At 34.0% G+C, this 24,430-nt stretch overlaps 1 protein-coding gene across 1 annotated transcript; it reads left to right on the top strand.

Annotated features, from left to right (window-relative positions):
* Positions 1 to 1,352: 1,352 nt before the first annotated feature.
* LOC144434792 (xanthine dehydrogenase/oxidase-like) lies at positions 1,353 to 24,311 on the top strand. Its single transcript, XM_078123292.1, has 32 exons — positions 1,353 to 1,478; positions 2,938 to 2,995; positions 3,977 to 4,073; positions 4,361 to 4,466; positions 4,887 to 5,075; positions 5,451 to 5,507; positions 5,764 to 5,844; positions 6,078 to 6,219; positions 6,498 to 6,665; positions 6,997 to 7,073; positions 7,866 to 7,962; positions 8,280 to 8,389; positions 9,162 to 9,355; positions 9,471 to 9,630; positions 10,403 to 10,495; positions 10,662 to 10,779; positions 11,587 to 11,638; positions 12,142 to 12,277; positions 12,693 to 12,812; positions 13,141 to 13,359; positions 14,325 to 14,458; positions 14,599 to 14,773; positions 15,576 to 15,767; positions 16,588 to 16,736; positions 17,076 to 17,157; positions 17,707 to 17,931; positions 18,308 to 18,382; positions 18,543 to 18,595; positions 21,585 to 21,771; positions 22,076 to 22,264; positions 22,589 to 22,762; positions 23,469 to 24,311. Exons 1-32 carry the CDS (start codon positions 1,428 to 1,430, stop codon positions 23,505 to 23,507), a joined length of 3,999 nt encoding a protein of 1,332 aa, XP_077979418.1. The 5' UTR covers positions 1,353 to 1,427; the 3' UTR covers positions 23,508 to 24,311.
* The last annotated feature ends 119 nt before the right edge of the window (positions 24,312 to 24,430 follow it).

Here is a 24,430-nt window from a genome sequence, read left to right on the forward strand (position 1 = left end):
AAATAGTTTTAGGACAGCAATGTTTCATTTAGTACCTCGTTTTGGTACTTGCATGCCTGCACAATAGGCTAATTATCATCAGGGTCTGGCTCATGGATAGCTGCAATAATTGTAGCTTTTCTTCTGTTTTTCAGTTTTTCGTTTGTTTGAGTTTGAACGAAAAAAGCTCAAAAACATTTAAAAAAACCCAAACTCAAACGCACTTGCAGCTAGCTAGATTATATTATCATATTGTTGCATAGCAACATTGTTGATATTGATCTACTCTGTCGTTCATGTTTGTCAGTATTTATCAGCTGTTGTTCTTATCTGTTTGTTTTTCGTAAAAGTAACTAACTAAAATAAGGGAGCCTTCAGTATTTACAAGGGGGGGGGGGCGGAGGAATCGGGAGGTAGGTCACATTTTACAAACCTGTTCTTGGGGGAGGGTCATATTTTGCATTACAATGTTTGGGAGAGGGTCACATTTTACAATCCATAGTTTTGTGACCAAACTGAAAATTAAATTATTGTCAATTTGTTTTGTGTGTTTTGAGATGTAAAAGTGAGATGAGCACTCAACATTTATTTTTACGAGTACTTTATATGCCAAAATACAAAAATAAAAATACATATATTGTAAGAAAATTGTTCAATAAAACGATGCATTTTGTTGAGTGTACCATCTCACCTTATCATTCACACTGTCTGTGAATGTCGTTGTTAAAATAAGATGGTGATGGTAGCAGTGATGATGATGATGATGATGATGATGATGATGATGATGATGACAACGATGATGATGATGATGATGATGATGATGATGATGATGATGATGATGATGATTTAGTTTTGAATGTCATAGAGAACACGGACAGTGATACATGTACTGACTCAAGTAGTAACAGTGAGTCAGATTAGAGTGACACTGATAATGGCAATACTGAAGGTAAAGGTGATGATGATGACAATGATATCAGGGAACTTTTACAAGTGACCAGATCAGGCAAAGTATGCACAACATAAAAACACGTTTTAGATTAAACTAGATTGTGTATGATTATAAGAGAAAGGTAACTAGCCCGTCTTTTACTGTTTTGTCACTTTATATGTACAAATGTTGCTTTATCTAGTCCAACTCATTTAATTTGTATGTATATATATAATGGGAAAATTGATTAACGTTCAGTATATGCAATTGTCATGGGGGGGGGGTCATGTTTTACAGAATGGGACAAAGGGGAGGGTCACTTCTTACAAATGGAGAATGGGGGGGGGGTCATGTTTTACTTAATAGACCATGTGTGATTCCCCCCCCCTGGCGAATACTGAAGGCTCCCTAACTAACTAAGCCCTGACCCCAGTGGGTTGACCTCCGTTTTAATGAACAGCGCGCAGCAATAGGTGGGCTCTTGAAATCATCAATCCACCCCAACTTCAACTTGACAATGGCTTCAAGCAATGGTAATGCATTGATGTTCTTTGTAAACGGAAAGAAGGTACGTTTTGCATGCACAACTCTCTCAATTCATGGATAACGGTATGGAGGTCGGTGGGAACCGAGGGACTTCATGTACCAACTACCATTGACCAGAGTATACGACGGTTCTCTACTTGTGTTAGGCTCTCTGCATGATAAGGGTTACAGTGCTGTTACATGTAAGACGTCATGAATGTATTCTACATTCCAACACCATTTTGGTGATATGATATTCAAGGTGGTTGCTGAGATACTCAAGCAATCATGTCACTAAATTTTATACCTTCTATATTGTTAATCCATTTTAGATGTGATAGATCCGAACTACTATTTTTATGTATCACACCTAGCTCTGGCTGGATGTTATGCTAAGAGGTTGGACAGGGAAGACGTGTCAAACCTCGTAGCATATACATCCAGAGCTGCACCATAATACCGGGCATAATACTACTGCATGCTAAGACACTTGCGTACTTGTGACTCAAGATATGGTTTGGGCGATAACGAAGCCACTATTTGCACAGTTGCTGGGCGAATAACCTTTGGAACGAACAGCTATACAATGTCTTTGCATTTCAACTCACCAACGTCACGCTGCAGTGGAACGGCGGTCTAGACATGAATCAGAAGCATTGCCATAGAGTAACTGTTGGATAATAGCCAATCTTAACTAATTTAACTAATTTGCATAATACCAAAGTTTTAACCTACAGCTTTGAATAAACAGCTAAAAATACTTGCACATGAGGGGCTCCGAGTCTTCAACATAAAATGATAGCCTAAGAAACATAAAAGTAAAAAGATTCCAATTTTCAAGCAACTGACATACTGATGTATTATATATATGTGTGTGTGTGTGTGTGTGCGAGCATGCGCGCATGTGTGTATGTGTATGTATGTATGTATCAGTATGTATGTATGACTATGTATGTATGTATGTATGTGTGCATGCGTGTGTGTGCATATGTATGTGTGTATGTGTGTATGTGTGTATGTATGTGTGCATGCATGCATGCATGTGTCTGTCAGTGTTTGTCTGTCTGCAGTGCTATGTCTGTGGCTGTGTCTGTCGTGTGTCTGTTCCTGTTGTCTGTCTGATCTTCTTTACTTACTAGTAGTACAAGCCTTTATTTCAGACAATTAGATATTTATACAAAACATTTTTCTTTGTTCAGTTGAGGAAAATGTGCAAAATGACAAGAAGTAATGTGAAAGCCCTCATGTCACAAATATTTTTGGCAAAATGAATTAAAATGTCTTAGCATTGTATATTTATCTTGCACAAACTTAATGTATAACTATAGGACAATGTTACAATGTACTAAGTGCAATAAATTTTAGCAGAACCAATGACTTATAGTTGCATGACCTTGGAAAGTAGAACCACATGAAAATAAATCCCATATTATGTTGAAGCTTAGCTTTTATGTGATACAACATTTTCCAATCTGATTAGAAATACTTAATTTGTTTTTCAGATAACGGATCATAATGTTGATCCTGAACTGACTTTGTTGTCCTACCTCAGAAGGAAATGTATCCTTATTGACAAACTGGTAAAATTATGTAACCACGCAACTTTATTACACAACTATAACTTCAGCGGGTACAGTGTGGTAAAAACAACAACAATAAGAATGCTATAACAACAAATTGACTGTTGAAACACTAACAATTTATATCTTATAATAATGTATAATGTAGAATTACTGTCATCTCTGGTATGTTTTCTTTTGTTGGCAACCACTTATTTGACTTTCATTACATTTCATAAAAGATGTTAATAAAGTCCTTATTTCTTTAATCTTAAATTAGTGTAATTTTACACTATGTCTATTTCATCTGAAATGCTACATTATCAAATTATCAAAATTGTACTCACCATTACAGGGGGATACACTTGATTATTCTCAAGATGAAACATCCTTAGTCCAAGAATAGTCACATAAATGAAGATTCAACAACATTTTTAAGAGTACAGATGGGTATACAGGAGAAATGATATTGTCTTGGTGTTTTACTCATGTGACATGACATCTTTTACGCACACTTGGACAAGTTCAAATGCAAAAAAAAAAATTATCTAGGTGCCAGTGGAGATGTATATGTAGATCGAAGTGGACACCTGTTATGTTGTCATCAGTTAGAGAGTAAACAATTGAAGTCATTGAATCATTAAGTTCATATTTTCAGCATGAGCCTGTGTCTACTGCATTGTAAACAAATAATAATACTTAATCACTTTTCAGTGTGATTCGGTAAAGGATTCTGATGGATGTGTTGTGTCACTGTTATTGTCAATCTTGAAATGTATCCATCTTTGTGTCAAAACACTCCCACGAGTGAAATACCAAGCCAATATCATTTCTATTGTAAAATGAAACTTGTGACTTTATGCAAGTGTTCAACAATGGATAGTAATGATTATAAGTATGTGTGTCAATACACTTAAATATAGAGCTGTGTATAAAAAAAGTTTTCATTCAAAGCATTTAAACTTAACTTCGGTAAATTCAGTACATCTAACGGGTAGTAAGCTAGGCTGTGGTGAAGGAGGATGTGGAGCTTGTACTGTGATGTTATCAAGATTTGACCATCAAGCCAAGAAGATATTGTATCCTTTGTATATATCAAAGTAATGTGTAACATTTTGCATGCTTCAAATAGAGTGTGTGGTAGATGTGGATATTTAGTGCCCCATAGATTTGAATCATTTAAAGATTTGTCAAGATAAGTACTGTTTTGTAATAGGTTTAGGGTTGGCAAATAATTCAAGTTTTTTTTTAGGATTTTTCCCTAATATGCTAATGGTGTTTTCAAATTTATTTACAAAACAAAGAATTAGGGTATTGATATTATCGGTAGTTAGAATTTGGTTAATTTCTCCTATACCTTACAAAGACATTATGCAGTGAATGCTTGTTATACCCCTGTATGTGCTGTACATGGAATGGCTGTCACCACAGTGGAAGGTGTTGGTTCATCAAATAAATTACATCCTATTCAGGTAAGGTTTTCATCTCTCTATATGTGATTATTTATTTAAAGTTACACTCGACTTGTAGTGTAATACCATAAATTATGACTAATTCTATTCATTGTACACATACATGTGACTTAGACTGACAAATCAGCCGTTGAGGGCGTGGTCTAATTTCCAAACTATTACGGCAGGCTCTAGACAGGCTGAATGGCCCAGACCCGATGATGTTATTGCAGTCTACCATGTGACTCTGTACAGATATCATTCTCTCTAAATGAGCCTTATTTTGCTCCTTGGTCTGTTTTTTTTATCTCCATTCAGAATTATGAGCCTGTATATATATTACAGAGTAAAATGGAGTTTAGTGTTAAAATTCAAAAAAATTTTACTTTGTAACTTTATTCTTACAAATAATACAATACAATTTTTTCTATCATAAAACAGGAACGTCTTGCAAAGGCTCATGGTTTACAATGTGGGTTTTGTACACCTGGGATTGTGATGTCAATGTATGCATTGCTACGGAACAATCCTCAACCAACAAGTCAGGGAATTGAAGATGCTTTGGTAGGAAATCTGTGTCGTTGTACAGGATATCGACCGATACTTGAAGGACTGAATACTTTTACTGAGGTAAACATGTCATCTGATGGTATTATGGCAGCCATAGATATATACACTTTACTCTATGATAGCTATACAGCTGTGAATACTGAATCATGTGAAAATGTCTCTTTTCCAAAATCTAATTTAACTTATGTAAACCAAGGTAGTAGTCATATGAATGATTATAATTGTGAAAACCAGTTAGCACGCTATGTATTGCATTATTTTCCAAATAAAAAAAAAATATGCTGTTATTTGTATGAAATCATTTGATGTTGTTGGTCCTTGTTCAGAATTGAAACTTGTTCACATTTGCCAATCTGAAAGGAAAATGTATGTTCTACCAATTCATAATCCTATCAGTATTGATATTTAAACTGTTATTTCCTCCTCCTATTTCAGAATGGTTGCTGTGGAAACCCATCTGCTTGTTGTAAGAAATTAGAAGGCGATGAAGATGTGAGTGTTTGAGATATATTAATACTAAATATCGTCTACAGTATTCAAATGTTGAGCTATTAGTGTCGTAGAATCATGATATCTTTCCATATCACAGAAGACTCAACTAATGTTTTTAGTGGTTGATCATGCAAACTGTCAGAATTAAAAACCTTTGTTTTGTAGATTTTGATTACCAAATGAAACCATCAATTTGCTGTTTAAATAAATAAATAACATTGTTTTCGTATATTTATGCTATTATTCTTATTTGTAGATGATATGTGGTCTTTTCACACCCAGTGACTTCGCTCCTTATGATCCATCACAGGAACCTATCTTTCCACCAGAATTACAGGTAATATTCCTTCACAATGTCAAAGTACACCATAAATGTAAAGCTGTAGTGTAGGATGTACATATATGTTTTGTTTGAGTATCAAAATTCACATTTTACTCAATAAGCTAGTTAAAATATTAGAACTTTAGAACTACTGAATTAAAAAGAGAAGTTTGATAAAATCGATATGTGTTGTTAAATCGGCATTGATAATCATTTACCATGTTTATTACCAATTTTTATGATCTTAGTTGAGTGATGAGTTTAACTCTACCACTGTACGATTCATTGGTAAATCTATGACGTGGATCCGACCAATCACATTGACTGAATTACTGAGATTGAAATTAGAGATCCCTGATGCTAAACTGGTGGTAGGAAATGCTGAACTCAGTAAGTTGATATACCATTCTGAACCATGAACTCCTAAGTCAAATTTACTGGTAATTGGTTATTTACAACCAAAAGTTTCAACTCACAGAGATGAATGGTCATTTGGTTTTTCTTGACCAATTAGCATGAACCTAATTTTACAACCTTCGTGTACTATATATTATATATTTATCATCCTGTACTATTGGATTTATTCTACTTCCATGACGTCATTGTAATCATTTGGCAATGACAATTTCAGGACCTAAATCAGTAATGATCTTTGGTTTATTTTTCAGAATTTGAACTGATGGGAAAGCAATCAGGACATCAAACTTTGATATCACCAACTTACATACCAGAGTTAAACCATGTAGAAGTCAGTAATGATAGCATGACATTTGGTTCTTCAGTAACACTGACCTGTATGGGTGAAGCATTAAAGAAACGAGTGGAAGAAATACCACGTATGTACAGCATTTCAATGTACCCAAAGAACTTCATCATGATTTAAAATTGATTGATTGAAAATATAGCTTTTGTTTAAATGCATTCAACAGCTTGTAGAATTAGATGAATATGTGTATTTGAAAGTATATACAGGGACGTATAAACAGATTGCTGGTATATGTCTCTTTTTAAAAAAGAAATACAAACCATGTAGAACTAATTGAATTAATATAACATGTTATTTTCATGACATAAAATAATCATTCCATGAAATTTTAAAACATATTTTGAAAATGCTGTCACAAATAAGCTAATTAGATTAAATATATTTTTGTTCTTGATGTTTAGGTGTTAATGGACAGGCTTTCACTGCTTTACTGGAAATGTTTGAAATGTTTGGTGACGTACAATTAAGAAATGTATCTGTAAGTTTACAATTCTTTTCTCTGAAGAAAGCATTTCTTTCTTGTCAGACCAGCTTTAATACTAAATCATGTATCTGTAATACCGTCATATATATGTTTATTTGTGTATGTAAATTTTTGATAAACCATTTCCAGTGTCCTTAAGGGATGATCACACAATGTCACACGAGTTCAATAAGCAAACTTCGTTCATTTAGGGGTGGGGGGGGGGGTCTAAGGAATCTATGCGATTGCTGAACTTCATTTTCACACTTCTAATCACATTTCGACATAAAACTTTCACTCCTTCAATAATAACAGCTTTTGTATTTACTACTGAGATGTTGAGAAATTTAATTCTAATGTGAGGTATGGTGCTGGGTTTCTGGTAGCAATTTTAATGTGTTTACAATCATGTTTTTACATTACATCAATAGTAGTGGTGTGACCACTACAGTTTTAATCATCGTTTACATCATGTATAAATGTTGTTTGATGTCTCATTTTTGATTGTTCCTTTAGGGGGGAGAGGGAGAGAGTTTAAACCTAAAGGAACGATGTTCGTTTGTTGAGTTTGTGCAACATTGTGCGATTGTCCCCAAGATAGGATCTCTTTATCTTAAGACCATGTCCCTTTCTTCACAGCTGCTAGACCATGTTCCACTGTCGTCAATTTATATTTGTCAATTCTATAATATGTACTTTTGTGATTCCGGCTTTAAAACTGCAGACCTTCTTTTCCAAACAATGCTTGCTTGAATTTATTAAATGTTGAGCATATTCTTGTTGTTTTACCTCTACCGTATATACCAGGGCATTGGTAGCCACATAATGACAGCCAGTCCACTCTCTGATCTCATTCCACTATTGATGGCTGCTGGTGCCACTGTCAATGCTGCCTCTCATCAAGGTATTATGGAGAATTTAATTTAAATCAGATTTTTTAAAAAGGAAGAACTTTTTCTATATGTTGTGTATTATATACATTAAAAAGATCACAGATAGACATCTGGATATTAGTTCAGCAGATTATATGAGGGTTAATTATTTCAGCTGTTCACATGTGCTGCATAAGTCTTTCTTCTTGTACAGAGTATTAAAATTAACGATAACATTTGGCATTACTGTCTTTGTTGAAATTACAAAATCTTTTCAAGAAATTGTTTTAATGATAATGATAAAATAAGGTAATCTCAGGCTAGGAATTTACAAATTTTAATCCTTTAGGAGGAAGTCGTTCTGTTGCCCTGGATATGAAATTCATTACCGGCTACAGAAAAACTTGTTTAAAACCAGATGAAGTACTGGTTAGTGTGACTATTCCATCGTCAAAGGAGGTAAGTTGTATCACTGTGATTTATTCATAAATACAGCTAATTATAGTTTTAAAGTTGTTTGTTTGTTTGTTTGTTTGTTTGTTAGTGTCATGATGACATTGTCAAACTCATGAATCCTGTTATGAAATCTTTAAAAAGTCAAATCCAAGTACAAACACAGACAAAATCTCTTGAATATTAAACACTAGCAGTTGACAGTATAATGTGCAAATGCCCAATTTGAACAACAAAATTACAATTATAAAACTGCTTGCAATGTGAAGGTGTTCAAGTAGTTTGCAAAGATTAATTTGCACATTATTGAACCTGGTGCAATGTAGTAATGTAAGGAAGACACTTTAACCTCTACAGATTTTTTGTTTTCATTCTCTGAGTGAAATTCTTCAGGTGAAAATTTTTACATCGATTCTTTCCTTTTGTCTCCGAAAGGCTTTTGAATAATTGTTTTTGTTTCATGTTTTCATATTAACTTTTCTACTCCATATGATTTTTTTTTAATAGTAGAATAGTCCTGTGTATAATTTTGGTTTGTATTTTTGTAAAGACAGACTTTATTTTATTTTTATTCATTGTGAAGTGCCACTGAACAATAATATGATTTTGGTGCTACACAAATTCTAACTTTTTAATTATCTATTATATATATTTTAGTATGACATTGTTCTCTATCCTACAGTAGCCATTCACTTTTATGACAAAATATTGAAAAAATGAGTTGCTTTGTAACAGAAATTGTATAAACTTATAATTTTATTGGAACTATCACTTGCAGAATGAATACTTCAATGGCTACAGGGTTAAAAAGCAAGTCCATCGCCGTGACAAAGCTATTGCCATGGTAAATGCAGGTTGTAGAGTAGAATTGGATGAAAAGTCTGATATTGTGAAAGAGATGACTCTTAGCTTTGGTGGAACAGGACCAAGTGTTGTTATGGCAACACAAATAACTAATAAAACAAAGGGAAGGTAAGTGGAATAGTTGGTGTTTTATCATTTTTGTCATCATGGTAAAAAGGCATGTTATGTGTAGTATTCTAATATATTGAAATATATCCCTTTCCTTTGTATCAAATTGTATCAGGAAATGGGATGACAATCTATTGAAGGATGTTCTCCAAATGTTAAATGAAGATCTTCCCATATCACCAGAAGGTGGAATGGTAGAATATAGGAAAGCATTGGTGCAGAGTTACTTCTTTAAGTTCTACACTAGAGTGCTAAGTGAACTGCATGAAAAACAGGTAACTTATCAATATTGTAGTATTTCTGTAGGTTTCCCTTTCAAGCAAACATTCCTGCTGATGTATAGAATTTGTCATCATCATCATCATCATCTTCTGTCTCTTTTTTGCTGAATATCACTGCTTTTGCCATATATATCAAAAGTAAAAGTGTAAACTTTAAGGATGTTGTTTTTTCTTTTCCTGTTTTTGATTCTAAAGGATATGGTAATTTGTTGAATCATAGACAAGGGAGAGACATTTTGACAGTCTTTGTGTGGCTGAATTCATAAATAGTATCAGTTATCAGTGCATAACATGAATTATACCATGCACAAGCCAAGTTGAACAAAAAAATATGGAATTTATATCCTATTTGTTTTATGTCTACTACACTAGTTCTGCTGTGTTTGAAATATGACTCAAAACGTTCAAAATTGCTTTATCCATGAACACCCCCCCCCCCCTCCCCATCCTCCTTTGATATTACTGATGCTGGTATAATTATTGTTATTATTCTCCAATGTTTTTCTTCATTCACTCAGAAAATACTCATGACCTAAGGGTTTTGTCATTATGAGTCGCTAGACGAATAGTAACAAAGCCACCATAGATCACTTGTATTTTCATGGGCTGAGTGAAGAAAATATTGGTGAATAAGATCTGCTAGTAAATATCAATAAATGGAAGTTCTGGACTGTATCTATGAAAGTTTGGTGAACCATACCATATAGGCCTTACTTATTGTAAGCTTTGTTGTGAATTAAATGTTCTTTGTATTTTCTGTTGAAAGCCACACACAACAACTACTCCTTTACCAGATTTTCATGAATCTGCACTGTCAACCATACAGAAGGAAGAAACAACAGGAACACAACTTTTTCAGGTATGATTTATCTTCTTATTTGGAATGTTATGGGAATATTACATTTGATGGCTTGTCTTTGTATCTCTGTACTGTACTGTGTATTCATTTTCTTTCAAATAGAGACATGTTTATTTACAATACCCAGCCTCAGACCGATGTTCATTTTGCTTCTTGCTTCTAATAGGCTATACCAGCTGGTCAATCTGCCAATGACCCAATAGGACGACCTCTTAGGAATGAATCTGGCATTCAGATAGTTAGTGGTGAAGCTGTGTACTGTGATGACATACCACCAATACCAGGTAGATTTTTATAGAACACTGGAATTGATCAGCTAAAATTTGTACAATCAGAACGATCGTTTTATTAATACAATGCCAGAGAGATAATGCTTAACAGATACATTAAAGGATATGCAACTTTCTCTGGAAAATAAATCTGTAGCTGTTAACACTAATTCTGTCAATGATTTTTGGTAAAATTGAGCCAATTCAAATTATTAAAATATTTGAAATCTGAGAGAGAAAAGTGTTCTATCTCAATTTTCAGTCCACCAGACTATAGTGATATGGTTCTGTTCACTAGAAATTACAGGGTGAACAATCTTAGTCAATCAGAGGGTCTTGAAGGAGGCCTACTCATTGAACAAATAACTATTGATACATAAAATATCAGAAACTTAAGATTCATATATATCTGAATGGGCACATGGCCAAGGACTCCAGTTTCATTATGTTAGGAATTTTAATAAATGATATACTCCACTGAGATGAAAATGTAATATTTGGTAAAATGGTCAGCACAATTTGAAAGTGGTAGAAAAGATGTCATATCACAGATTGATTTGTAGATCATATTTCTCCTTTAAACCTTTCATGACTAGAGACGAGTTTCAAATAATATGGGGACCGAACTTATATGAATATTTTCATAATTACAATAATATTACTTTATTAGGAAGTAACATTTCTTTAATTCCAGTCTAAAATGAAGTTGATATATGCCAAAAACTTACATAAAACAAGAATTTTGTCAAAGCAATTTTGGCGGGAATGTTTTCAGTATTGAAGGGGTTTAATGTTAATTTGATATTTGTTTCTCCCCCACAGGTGAATTATACTTTGCCCTTGTGTTGAGTAGACGTGCACATAGCAAGATCATGTAAGTGTAGTTGATATGAATATGTGCTTCTAAGCTTCATATATAAAGTAATACTTTTTACAGCTTTCATAAAACTGTGTTTGAATATCACTGGCTAAAACAAACTATATATTCCATTCATTGATAGGCCATACATAAAGCAAAGATTTACAAACAGCAAATTTAGGAAAAACACTCTTTTGAATGTTTCACCTTATCTGTTCAACTAAATATTTGAAATTCGACTTCTTAGTGCTTTCATCGTTTTTTTTTCAGTTTGAAACACCTACATTTACCAGAATTTTTTACAAACTTGCTCAACTAATTATATTACTGTCATATTATTTATTTGAAAAATAGAAAATGAAATGAGAATCAGTTGTAACTGTATCTAAGTTACATTTGTGTCCAAGTTATAACAGTAATTGTTTGGGTGTTTTAACTTGACACCACACAGAATTGCAGTGTGAGTAAAGAGAGATTGGATCATTAATATCACCCTGTGTTGTTGTTCATCTATCTAGTTCAATTGATACATCCGCAGCCACATCATTGGATGGTGTTCACTGCTATGTTGGTATGGCTGATGTTGCCGGGAAGAATTTGTGGGCTGGTGGGGATCCTAGTGACAATGATAAAGAACTCTTTGCATCTGAAAAAGTAAGTCAGTTCAGACCCATGGTTGGTAGTGGTTTGGGATGTGTGGTGGTGAGGCATTCATTTACATACCAGTGACAATGTAACAGGATTCAACACCACAGTATTATAGCATTTCAACTTATCTAAACGTTTTCCCCATCACCATTTATAATTTTTTCTTCCGTAAGGAAGAGATGTATTAGTGGATGAAAGTCTGTGTGTGTGTCTGTCTGTGTCATCGTGTTCTCCAAAACGGCCGATTTTAATTCAAACGAAGCTTTCCTGGCATTTGAACAACTTTTTTGACCACTAACTTTCACTGGGACTTGAAAAAAATCACAGATGAAGTCCTCAATTTCTTGCATAAATAATGAAATTGCAAGACTACCCTTACGGAAGGCATTCAGTTTAAATCTGGTTCCTGTTTGGGTTATAGGTGCTCCATGTAGGTCAACTAATTGGTGGTATCGTAGCTGAGAGTCCTGAGTTAGCAAGCAAAGCAGCTAAGTTGGTCAAAGTTGTCTATGAAGATCTGGACTATGTACTTACTATAGAGGTATTAAAGTGTGGTTATCTTACAATACAAATTCTTGCTGGAGTGGATGAATGAACAATTGTAAATGGATAATATTAATTGATTGATTGATTGATTGATTGATTAATCAATTGATTGATTGATTATTTGAATGATTTAGTATTTGATTGAAGGTTTTACTTAGACACTTTTTTGTGTCATCATGGGAATTTCACATGACAAAACTTATCATTTTACACAAATCATGCAAGAGATTTTCTGTCAAATTAACTAACTAGCTGACTGAATTATCTTGAGACAAGCAGCCAAATTTGTTTTCTCTTAACTTGTAACTATTACTCCTTGACAGGAAGCCATTAAATGTGGGTCATTTTTTGAACCTGTTTTGCGACTTGAAGATGGCAATGTGGAGGAACAGTTTGAACAGTCTGATCATGTCATTGAAGGTGAATTCTTTATTGGTGCCCAAAGTCACTTCTATATGGAGACTCAGTGTTGTGTTGTACGACCACAGGAACGTGATGAAATGATGGTACATTCTGCCAGTCAGGATTTCTTCAATGTACAGGTTGGTGATGTGTTTCTCTCTTGACAATATCTCTCGGAATGTTTTCTAAACAAGAACCATAGATATGTACGCACAATTAGATGTTATAATGGAGAATAACATAATTATACCAGTGTCAGTAATATCAAAGAAAAGTCAGGTAAAGTACTGGCAATTTTGAACGTTTTGACTCATATTTTGAACACAGCAGAACAAGTGACATAGTATATGCATTGTTGTGAGATAGATGCACGTTGTCGTGACTTGGAACGGTCACAGTATGTATTCCATTTTTTTTGTTTAACTTGGCCCGTACATGGTATAATGTTAAGTTCCAAGGTTTATATCTTTCATTGACCTAGTGAGTGAGGACTATTAGATATCTTGTAAAAAGTTGATTTCTCAAACATTGTGTTTTTATAGATGATAGACAATGTAAGAACAACTCTCTCTCTCTCTCTCTCTCTCTCTCTCTCTCTCTCTCTCTCTCTCTCTCTCTCTCTCTCTCTCTCTCTCTCTCTCTCTCTCTCCCCCCCCCCCCCAGTTTTATTCAGAAGGAAGGAAGTGAGGGCCACAACTCTCTTTTGAAAAATCACCATTTCTCGATGTTTCACTGCTAAAGGCATTGATATTCAGAATCTGTTTAATAATTTGTTTGACCTGAGGTTTACTTTTTGTATTTTATTGACGGCTTCTCTTGTATGATTGGCATCCATGATCAAATTTTTAACCCCGAGTCTAGCTGTTCCCTAATCTGGGGGGATTCCTCTTGAAACACTTCTTTCAAAATGGCATTATTTTGAATGTTCAATTCTTTATTTTGTCTTTCAAGTGCATGTTTTGTATCCTTAACATCTTATTGCATGAGGCACAGTTAGTTGTCCGTCTGTCTGTTTGTTTGTTTGTTTGTTTGTTTATGTCTCTGTGTGTCTCTGTCGTCTGTCAGATACATTAATTTGTCACATGACATTAATATTCACATACAGAAATTAGTAGCTGAAGTTCTTGGTATATCTTGTAACAAAGTCACTGTAAAAACAAGACGTCTTGGAGGGGGTTTTGGTGGCAAGGAAGGGCCTTCAGCAGACATGGCAGCTGCATGTGCTGTTGCAGCCAAAAAGTAAGTACAGAACCATAACAATCTTGTTCACAGTAATGTACAATATAGATGCTGTGTTGTACAATATTCTGTTGTCTTGGTACCCTCCTAACTAAACTGTACTTGGTGATTATAAAGGAATGTTAATGTTTTTTATGCAGGGTTGGAAAACCAGTTCGAATAATGTTAGAGAGAGATAAAGACATGCAGTTTGTTGGAACCAGACATACAGCTATTGCCAAGTACAAAGTTGGCTGCAGCAAAGAAGGAAAGTTGAAAGCAATGGAGATGGAACTGTTTTTTAATGCTGGTTTTGTTAAAGAAATTTCCTATCCAGTAAGTCATTGACTTCTTTTAAACTTGGCACAATGGTCATACATGACACTGAAGTGTATGTACACCATTTTGTTTTGTCAAAGAACTTTCACAAGTAGTTGAAAGCCATTAGCATGCACAATGTCTTAAGAACATAGTTACACCATTTCAGTGTCTACTAGTATTTCAGGAATGAACATTCTTGTTAGCATATATATTATTATATTCATTAACCATAGCTATTTGTAACCTACAGTTTATTTATGGGTAAGAAATTATTATAATTTTTATTATTGTTGGCTTTGTTTAACCTTGATCAATTGTTGAGCCATTCTTACACAATGTTGAGGAAAGTTAGCTTGATTCATTTTCCAAAAAAGTGTACCTTCAAGTTCACGAAATCATTCCAATTGCTCACATAGCTATTTGGATGCACTTTCTAATTTACCTAGCCTTTATAGAGATCATATCTAAGGTTATTTTTGACATATCATGGCATTCATTCAGAATTGTCAATTATACGCACTTGAAGACTTTTCAATTATAGTAATTTGTTTTTAATTAATATGCAATGCAGTGGCCGCTTCGTGGCTCAGTGACTAGTACGCATGCATGTCCTATATACTATGCGATGTTTTTTTTTGTGATTTTACCCAAGGATACATTGCAGCACAATGACTATGCATGCACGTTCTATATACTATGCGCATTCTCCATGTGGAGGGCGCTGTCTACAATGTCATCTTGAAGCAGCTGGTCACAAATGAATCCCTGCACAAGGTTTTGGGCTTTGCCTAGTTATGATATATTATGCAATTTTTAGGTTGTGACTCAAGGCCTATCATCCCTACACAATGCCTACAAGATTCCAGCCTATAAAGTGCATACTAAAGTGTGTAAGACTAACATTACATCCTGTTGTGCTATGAGAGGTGCTGGTACACCCCAGGCTAATGCTATTATGGAGAGTATAATGGATGGTGTCATTAGGAAATGTGGCTTGAGTCCTGAAAAGGCAAGTATTTGTAATTTGCAGTAAATTAGAATGTAGTTATTATTTGGTATTTTCATAACAGCAAGAACAGTTGATTTTATATTTGAATTTGCCCATGAATCATTTGGAAAGAATGAGTTTTACAACTATAACACCAAAGTAAAGCATTTTCTGTATTTACCACAATCATTTATAGCATCCATATCAAGTGTAAAAGTATACTGTTTCATTTGCTAATTGACCACATTAGAAAGGCCACATGCTAGGCTTGTAAATAACCAATTGAAACAGTATACTTTTACAGTTGATGTGAATGCTGTAAGCGAATGTATCACATAGAAAAAGTGCTTTACTTCAGTGTTACTTGTTGTAAAATAAAATAAAAGTAAAGTATTCTACAGTAGTGATTGATTCTGATAAACAATTCTGGCATCAAATAACATCCCAGTGGCCAATGAAGAAATCGTTTATAATTCTGATAATTGGAATATGATGCGTTGAATGGTAAGCTTTGTAAATATAGTGCATAAACTCACTGCTATATAGTGTGTGATTTCTTATAAGACATTTTCAAGTTTATCCCACATCTTTCCTAACTTATACTTTGAAACTTGTCAAGTAAGTTGCAAGTATCAAGTAGTTTATCTTAACTTTTGATCAAGTATGTACACTTGGAATAATTTTCTGACATTTCTGAGGTATGTTCATTAAAAGTGATTTGCTTCTGATCACAACATTATTTAAAGTAACAGAAAAATAGTTATGGAAAGTTGTTTTTCTCTCTAACAATGTCAAGAAGGTCACCGATATTGTTAATTTTGTCGTCTAATATTTCCAACAGGTTCGAGAAATGAATTTTTATCAGGAAGGTGATGTTGATAATTTCTTTCAAGAAATGCCAGATATAGGAAATCTATATCGGTGCTGGAATGAATGTTTACAACGCAGTGATTATTACCAACGTAAAGAAGAAGTTGAATCATTCAACAGGTACTGATTGGATCATAGACTACAATACACTGTTACAGTAATTACACATGGTTTGCAAATATTTTTACAGGCCATAGACAAGTATTATCTCAAGTAATCATGCAGCTAAAATTCAGATAATTATTGTCGACGAATAGTACTGACTAAAACTTTCTTAAAAGTCATTGTTCTCAAAGGATCAAATCTTCATAACAAGTGTTGAAGTAAAGAGAGTTGTTGCCTGTACAGAACTTTTGAATTATTAATAATACAAGACAGAATATTTTGGAACACAGGCTAGTGTATTGTTTATTTTGGTGTTAGTCTTGTAAATGTTCACTTCACATCTTTTCTCTGCAGAACAAGTCGATGGAAAAAACGAGGATTGGCTATAGTACCTTTCAAGAGAATTGTAGGATTTCAGTTGGCTTTCCTGAACCAGGTATTTGCTAGACTCTCTCACAGTACTCAGAGCTTCACATAGCTAAAACTTGGGTTGTTTTATATGTACCAATACCTACTGCATAATTGTACTTGAATATCCTTGCACTGTGCATCGATCCGTGTTATCGCGAAGCCCTGAGGCTTGTATTAACACTTCAATGAAAGATTATCCGTATGTGATCGATGAGGGTGCACAGTACAGGGATATTTGAGTACAATTATGCAGTAGATATCGTTACATACACAACAACCCAAGTTTTAGTATGCGAAGCACCGAGGACTGTGAGAGAGTCTAGATATTTGCTTAGGTGAAGTACACAGTGCTCATAACATCTTTTAAGAACAAATTAAATGTCAATTCTGTTGATGTCATAAATTTGAACAATTCAAGGAATGAAGTTAACATTAAATCTTGTATTTGGTACAATATTTGCCATCTTTTGATAAATTTAGCTTGGACATATATAATTCATTATTTGATAACGTAAGGTATTTGTCTACATCAAGAGAAGATACTTTTCTGTATTCTATTTCCACTTGTTGTCAGGCATCAGCTTTGGTGCACGTTTACACCGATGGATCTGTATTACTAACCCATGGTGGTATTGAGATGGGTCAGGGACTATATACCAAGACAATACAGATAGCAAGTCGTGTTCTACGCATACCACCTGAACGTATCCACATCAATGAGACGAGCACAGATAAAATTCCAAATGCAACAACTACTTCAGCATCAACTGGAACTGAGCTGGTTGGAAATGCTGTTAAGGTATATCTAACTATTTCTGTCATGTATAATCATTTACTGAAATGGTTGTCAGAGATTTGGTAGATTTTTAGACAGTTGGTCAGGGAAATATATATTGCCTGTATGAAATACAGTTCTTATAAGGGGACAACACTGTATGAATTCTTTAACTGTTGAAGTTTGCATAATTTCTTTCTCAACATGATCTTCTAGAAATGAGATTTGCCTCTTCAGAAGTTGATAGCTTTACCAAAAATTCAATTCTCTCACATCATAAATCTAATAGTATACAAAATTGACACAAAAGAGAGAGGAGAACCTGAAATGTTTAGTCTTAGTCCTGTCTACAATGACATTTCCAGAAAAAGTACTCACAATCCATTCTTTTTACAATCAGATTGCCTGTGAAACTCTGATGGAGCGACTGGAACCAATTATGTATGAAAATCCCAAAGGATCATGGGATGACTGGGTAAGGTTTAAATCCTACATGCTTTTTGGAACCACACATTCAGCTACCAAGATTTTGGATAATTGAAGAAATTTAATGTAGAAGTTAGAACTTTTAATAAAATTGTCACTAATTTCTACAGACCAATTTGAAAGTTCTATTTACTTTAAATTCTGTATAGGTTCAGGCTGCATACTTCAATAGAGTCAGTTTATCTGCTTCAGGATTTTTCAAGTGAGTACAAACACTTTTTTCATATTTTCTTTAATATTCAGTCATAAACTTAAATACACTTGCCATATCTATGTAAATGTATAACATATATTTGTGAATATTAACAACTATTCCTGTTTAAAATTTCAGAGGATATTCATTTTACACTTTCATTTGTGCTTCAAATGTGTTTTATTTCATTATTTCCAGCCATTAGAATAATACAGAGATAGGGTAAAATCAAATCATAGCAGCTATGTAGTGACCATTCTTGTGTATTTTACATTCATTTCAGTTCCATCCCAATTTCCACAGACAAACTAAAATAAGCTTTATGAAAGACAGTTTAACTGTAAAAAATGTAAACTCCTGTAAGCTATTCTGTCCATAGACATAAACATGATTGTGAATCCACTGACTCATTTAACTTCTGTAACCTATCCTGTCCATAGACATAAACATGAATGTGAAACCACTGACTCATTTAACTTCTGTAACATATCCTGTCCATAGACATAAACATGAATGTGAATCCACTGACTCATTTAACTTCTGTAACCTATTCTGTCTATAGACATAAACATGAATGTGAATCCACTGACTCATTTAACTTGTGTAACCTATCCTGTCCATAGACATAAACATGATTGTGAATCCACTGACTCATTTTACTTCTGTAACCTATCCTGTCCATAGAAATAAACATGAATGTGAATCCACTGACTCATTTAACTTCTGTAACCTATCCTGTCCATAGACATAAACATGAATGTGAAACCACTGACTCATTTAACTTCTGTAACCTATTCTGTCCACAGACATAAACATGAATGTGAAACCACTGACTCATTTAACTTCTGTAACCTATCCTGTCCATAGACATAAACATGAATGTGAATCCACTGACTCATTTAACTTCTGTAACCTATTCTGTCCACAGACATAAACATGAATGTGAATCCACTGACTCGTTTAACTACTGTCCATAGACATAAACATGAATGTGAATCCACTGACTCATTTAACTACTGTCCATAGACATAAACATGAATGTGAAACCACTGACTCATTTAACTTCTGTAACCTATTCTGTCCACAGACATAAACATGAATGTGAAACCACTGACTCATTTAACTTCTGTAAGCTATTCTGCCCATAGACATAAACATGAATGTGAATCCACTGACTCATTTAACTTCTGTAACCTATTCTGTCCACAGACATAAACATGAATGTTAAACCACTGACTCATGTAACTTCTGTAACCTATCCTGTCTATAGACATAAACATGAATGTGAAACCACTGACTCATTTAACTTCTGTAAGCTATTCTGCCCATAGACATAAACATGAATGTGAATCCACTGACTCATTTAACTTCTGTAACCTATCCTGTCCATAGACATAAACATGAATGTTAAACCACTGACTCATTTAACTTCTGTAACCTATTCTGTCCACAGACATAAACATGAATGTGAATCCACTGACTCATTTAACTTCTGTAACCTATTCTGTCCATAGACATAAACATGAATGTGAATCCACTGACTCATTTAACTTCTGTAACCTATCCTGTCCATAGACATAAACATGAATGTGAATCCACTGACTCATGTAACTTCTGTAACCTATTCTGTCCATAGACATAAACATGAATGTGAAACCACCTACTCATTTAACTTCTGTAACCTATTCTGTCCATAGACATAAACATGAATGTGAATCCACTGACTCATGTAACTTCTGTAACCTATCCTGTCCATAGACATAAACATGAATGTGAATCCACTGACTCATTTTACTTCTGTAACCTATCCTGTCCATAGACATAAACATGAATGTGAATCCACTGACTCATTTAAATTCTGTAACCTATTCTGTCCACAGACATAAACATGAATGTGAATCCACTGACTCATGTAACTTCTGTAACCTATCCTGTCCATAGACATAAACATGAATGTGAATCCACTGACTCATTTAAATTCTTTAAGCTATTCTGCCCATAGACATAAACATGAATGTAAATCCACTGACTCATTTAACTTCTGTAACATATTCTGTCCGTAGACATAAACATGAATGTGAATCCACTGACTCATTTAACTTCTGTAACCTATCCTGTCCCTAGACATAAACATGAATGTGAATCCACTGACTCATTTAACTTCTGTAACCTATCCTGTCCATAGTCATAAACATGAATGTGAAACCACTGACTCATTTAACTTCTGTAACCTATCCTGTCCATAGACATGTGAATCCACTGACTCATTTAACTTCTGTAACCTATCCTGTCCATACACATAAACATGAATGTAAAACCACTGACTCATTTAACTTCTGTAACCTATCCTGTCCATAGACATAAACATGAATGTGAATCCACTGACTCATTTAACTTCTGTAACCTATCCTATCCATAGACATAAACATGAATGTGAATCCACTGACTCATTTAACTTCTGTAACCTATCCTGTCCATAGACATAAACATGATTGTGAATCCACTGACTCATTTAACTTCTGTAACCTATTCTGTCCATAGACATAAACATGAATGTGAATCCACTGACTCATTTAACTTCTGTAACCTATCCTGTCCATAGACATAAACATGAATGTGAATCCACTGACTCATTTAACTTCTGTAACCTATCCTGTCCATAGACATAAACATGAATGTGAAACCACTGACTCATTTAACTTCTGTAACCTATTCTGTCCATAGACATAAACATGAATGTGAATCCACTGACTCATTTAACTTCTGTAACCTATCCTATTCATAGACATAAACGTGAATGTGAAACCCCTGACTCATATATATATATATATATATATATATATATATATATATATATATATATATATATATATATATATATATATATATATATATATATACACTTGAGTAAATAAACCACTTATTATTATTATTATTATTATTATTATAAATTAATACTTTTCTTTAATATAGGATGTTAACATTCTCTTGCACATAGGTATCCTGGAAATATTAGTGTTAATTGGGATAATCTCCGTGAAGGACGAAATCAATTCCATTTTTCTTATGGAGTAGCCTGCTCTGAAGTTGAGATTGACTGTCTAACTGGTGATCATCAGTTAAAACGTACTGACATTGTCATGGACATTGGAGAGAGTTTAAACCCAGCCCTGGATATTGGACAGGTAGTACAAATAATTATTAAGAAAAAATAAGAATGCATTTTAGTAGGACCGATTTTGAAGTTCTAAAATATGGAAGAAACAGAATTTCAAAATAATATTATGTCTCCCAGAGCATTTGATGTGTAGATATTGCATGGAAAATTTTAAAATGAAGTTTAAATTCAAATGATAATTGTTATGCCTGAGGATTGTACATTCTGGTAGGCCAGTATGACAGTTCATGGAGGGTGATTTCATTTGTTACATACCTAAAGCCTTTCTCAAAAATCTTGACATGCATTGATCCACTGTCTTTATATTTCAGATTGAGGGCGCTTTCATTCAAGGCTATGGTTATCATGTGACTGAAGAACTTCGATATTCACAACAAGGTGAACTCTTAACCAGAGGTCCAGGAATGTATAGAATACCAGAAGTTGGTGATATACCAAGTCAGTTTAATGTGACACTATTGAAAGGTGCTCCATGTAAATCTGGAATATACTCAGCCAAGGTAAGAAAGGTTGATTTTAGAGGGGGAAATTGTAAAAGGATTATTTCCTATATTTCATTTTACAGATGTGCCACCCTTTAGGGTATGTTTTTTCAATGTGTTGGTCTGTGATGGTTTTGCAAAAACGGATCCACTATGCTGTAGTCTCAGTATTCTTAACATTTCAAGGATGGGGTATGCTTTCTGAATTGTCTTGGGACTGTTGCATGGGTGGCAAACCCTTTCAAGGTGGGGTATGCTTTCTGAATTGTCTTGGGACTGTTGCATGGGTGGCAATCCCTTTCAAGGTGGGGTATGCTTTCTGAATTATAATTTAATTTACAGGGTATTGGAGAACCACCACTGCATTTGGCTGTATCTGTGTTAATGGCCATCAAAGAAGCAATATCATCTGCTAGGTCTGATCATGGATTAAGTGGACAGTTTGAGTTAAACAGTCCTGCTACACCAGAAAGAATTAGACTTGCCTGTACTGATGACTTCTCAGATAAAGCTAAGGTTGGTATAATCAGGAATGACATTAACACTTATGCAATCCTGTAGCTAAGTCCTTGTTTGTAAAGAGCCAAGACAATAATTAATCTAACTGATAACATGATATTCCAGACAATATGAAATATGAACTGCCTAATACACTTTTAACAGGATTATACCACGCACGAGCCATTAAGAACAAAAAATATGGAATATATATCCGCTGGTCATTCTACGTCACAACATGCATCTATGTCAGGACAATGTGTCTATGTCACTGGTTCTGCTGTTTTCAAAATGAGTCCAAACATTCAAATTACCATTATTTCCTCTGAGTTTTCTTTGATATTACTATTGGTGGTATAATTATGTTATTCTCTAAAATTTTTCTTTATTCAAAAAATACTTGTGATGTATTGACTCATAGTGACAGAGACCCCAGAGGTCACTCATATATTGGGGAATAACATGAGCTAATAATCTTAAACTTTGTTTCTGACAGCATATTACAACTGTTGTTGGATATTGACTGTGTATTGATATTTTAAAGAATAGTCCATACCTTATTGGCATTAGTTCTCAAATGAAAGTCTTGGAATGTTTTTTGAGAATAGATACATCCAATTCATTCAGTGTGTTTTCATTTTATTTATGTACACATATCAAATTCGCTTAATATGTTCAAGTGATTTAATATGATGCAAAATTGCTTTTATGTTTTGTGTTTCAGACATCAGAAGCTGGAGAGGACTTTTTTGTGAGACCATGACCTTACCATGATCTTACCATGACCTTACCATCATCTTACCATGACCTTACCATCATCTTACCATGATCTTCTTACACAGGTTTATGTAATTCATAATTGTTGTGCTAATTTCACACAATTTTACTTTATCACATATTTTTTAATATTATGGTTTTTAATGGGGAAAGTCATTTATAAGATATTATGATTAGAGGTGATGAGATGGAGAAGTACCCAATAATCATAGTCAATGTACTAAATGGTGTGATGCATCTTAAATATTGTATGGTATATTTGGAAATTAACCAATGAATTATATAACAGAATCCTATGACACCTGAGTGTAAGTCTGACATACTTGTTAAATTAGCGTGTGCAGTGTTCTCTGTTTGCCTATACTTTCATAAGCATAGTGAGTGCAGCAGAAAACACAGCAAGCTTGAGTGCAAATACCCCTGAGTACCCACACTGGAACTCACATGGTTCTGTTATTACATAATGTGTTTTAATATCTGAAATGGCAAATTTCCATAAAAAATCATAAATATCATACAGTGCAATTTTGTGTGTAGGAAACGACTGTGTCTTCATTTGGGTATGCAATTATAATGTTTTCAGTATTGCACTGGAGTGAAAATACCATTGGTATGTGTATGCACACCAGTGTAAGTAATCTCTGGTAAATATGTAATAATAACTAAGAGTATTAATGTCATAATAGTAAGTAAAGATCTTCAATACTTATGGCTGTAAATTATTATTATACAACAATTACAATCAAACCACAGGGTCCAGCAAGCATGTAAATGTATTATTTGGTTGAACAATTGATCGATTAAATGTTTAATTTTTGTGGTGAAATAATTTGAAAACTTAGTGTGTGACTCATTGATTTTCGTGGTTATATCAAACTTTTTCTTCTTCTTTCCCTGGCTACTTTTCTC

Source organism: Glandiceps talaboti, chromosome 5, assembly GCF_964340395.1.
Source record: "Glandiceps talaboti chromosome 5, keGlaTala1.1, whole genome shotgun sequence".
NCBI lineage: Eukaryota > Metazoa > Hemichordata > Enteropneusta > Spengelidae > Glandiceps > Glandiceps talaboti.

What these genes read in the sequence shown, in the direction of transcription:
- LOC144434792 (XM_078123292.1), top strand. Translation starts at nt 1,428, where the DNA reads ATGGCTTCAAGCAATGGTAATGCATTGATGTTCTTTGTAAACGGAAAG. An exon ending in AAGGATCATGGGATGACTGG is followed by an intron (nt 18,383 to 18,542) that starts GTAAGGTTTAAA and finishes AATTCTGTATAG; the next exon opens with GTTCAGGCTGCATACTTCAA. An exon ending in CAGCCCTGGATATTGGACAG is followed by an intron (nt 21,772 to 22,075) that starts GTAGTACAAATA and finishes TTTATATTTCAG; the next exon opens with ATTGAGGGCGCTTTCATTCA.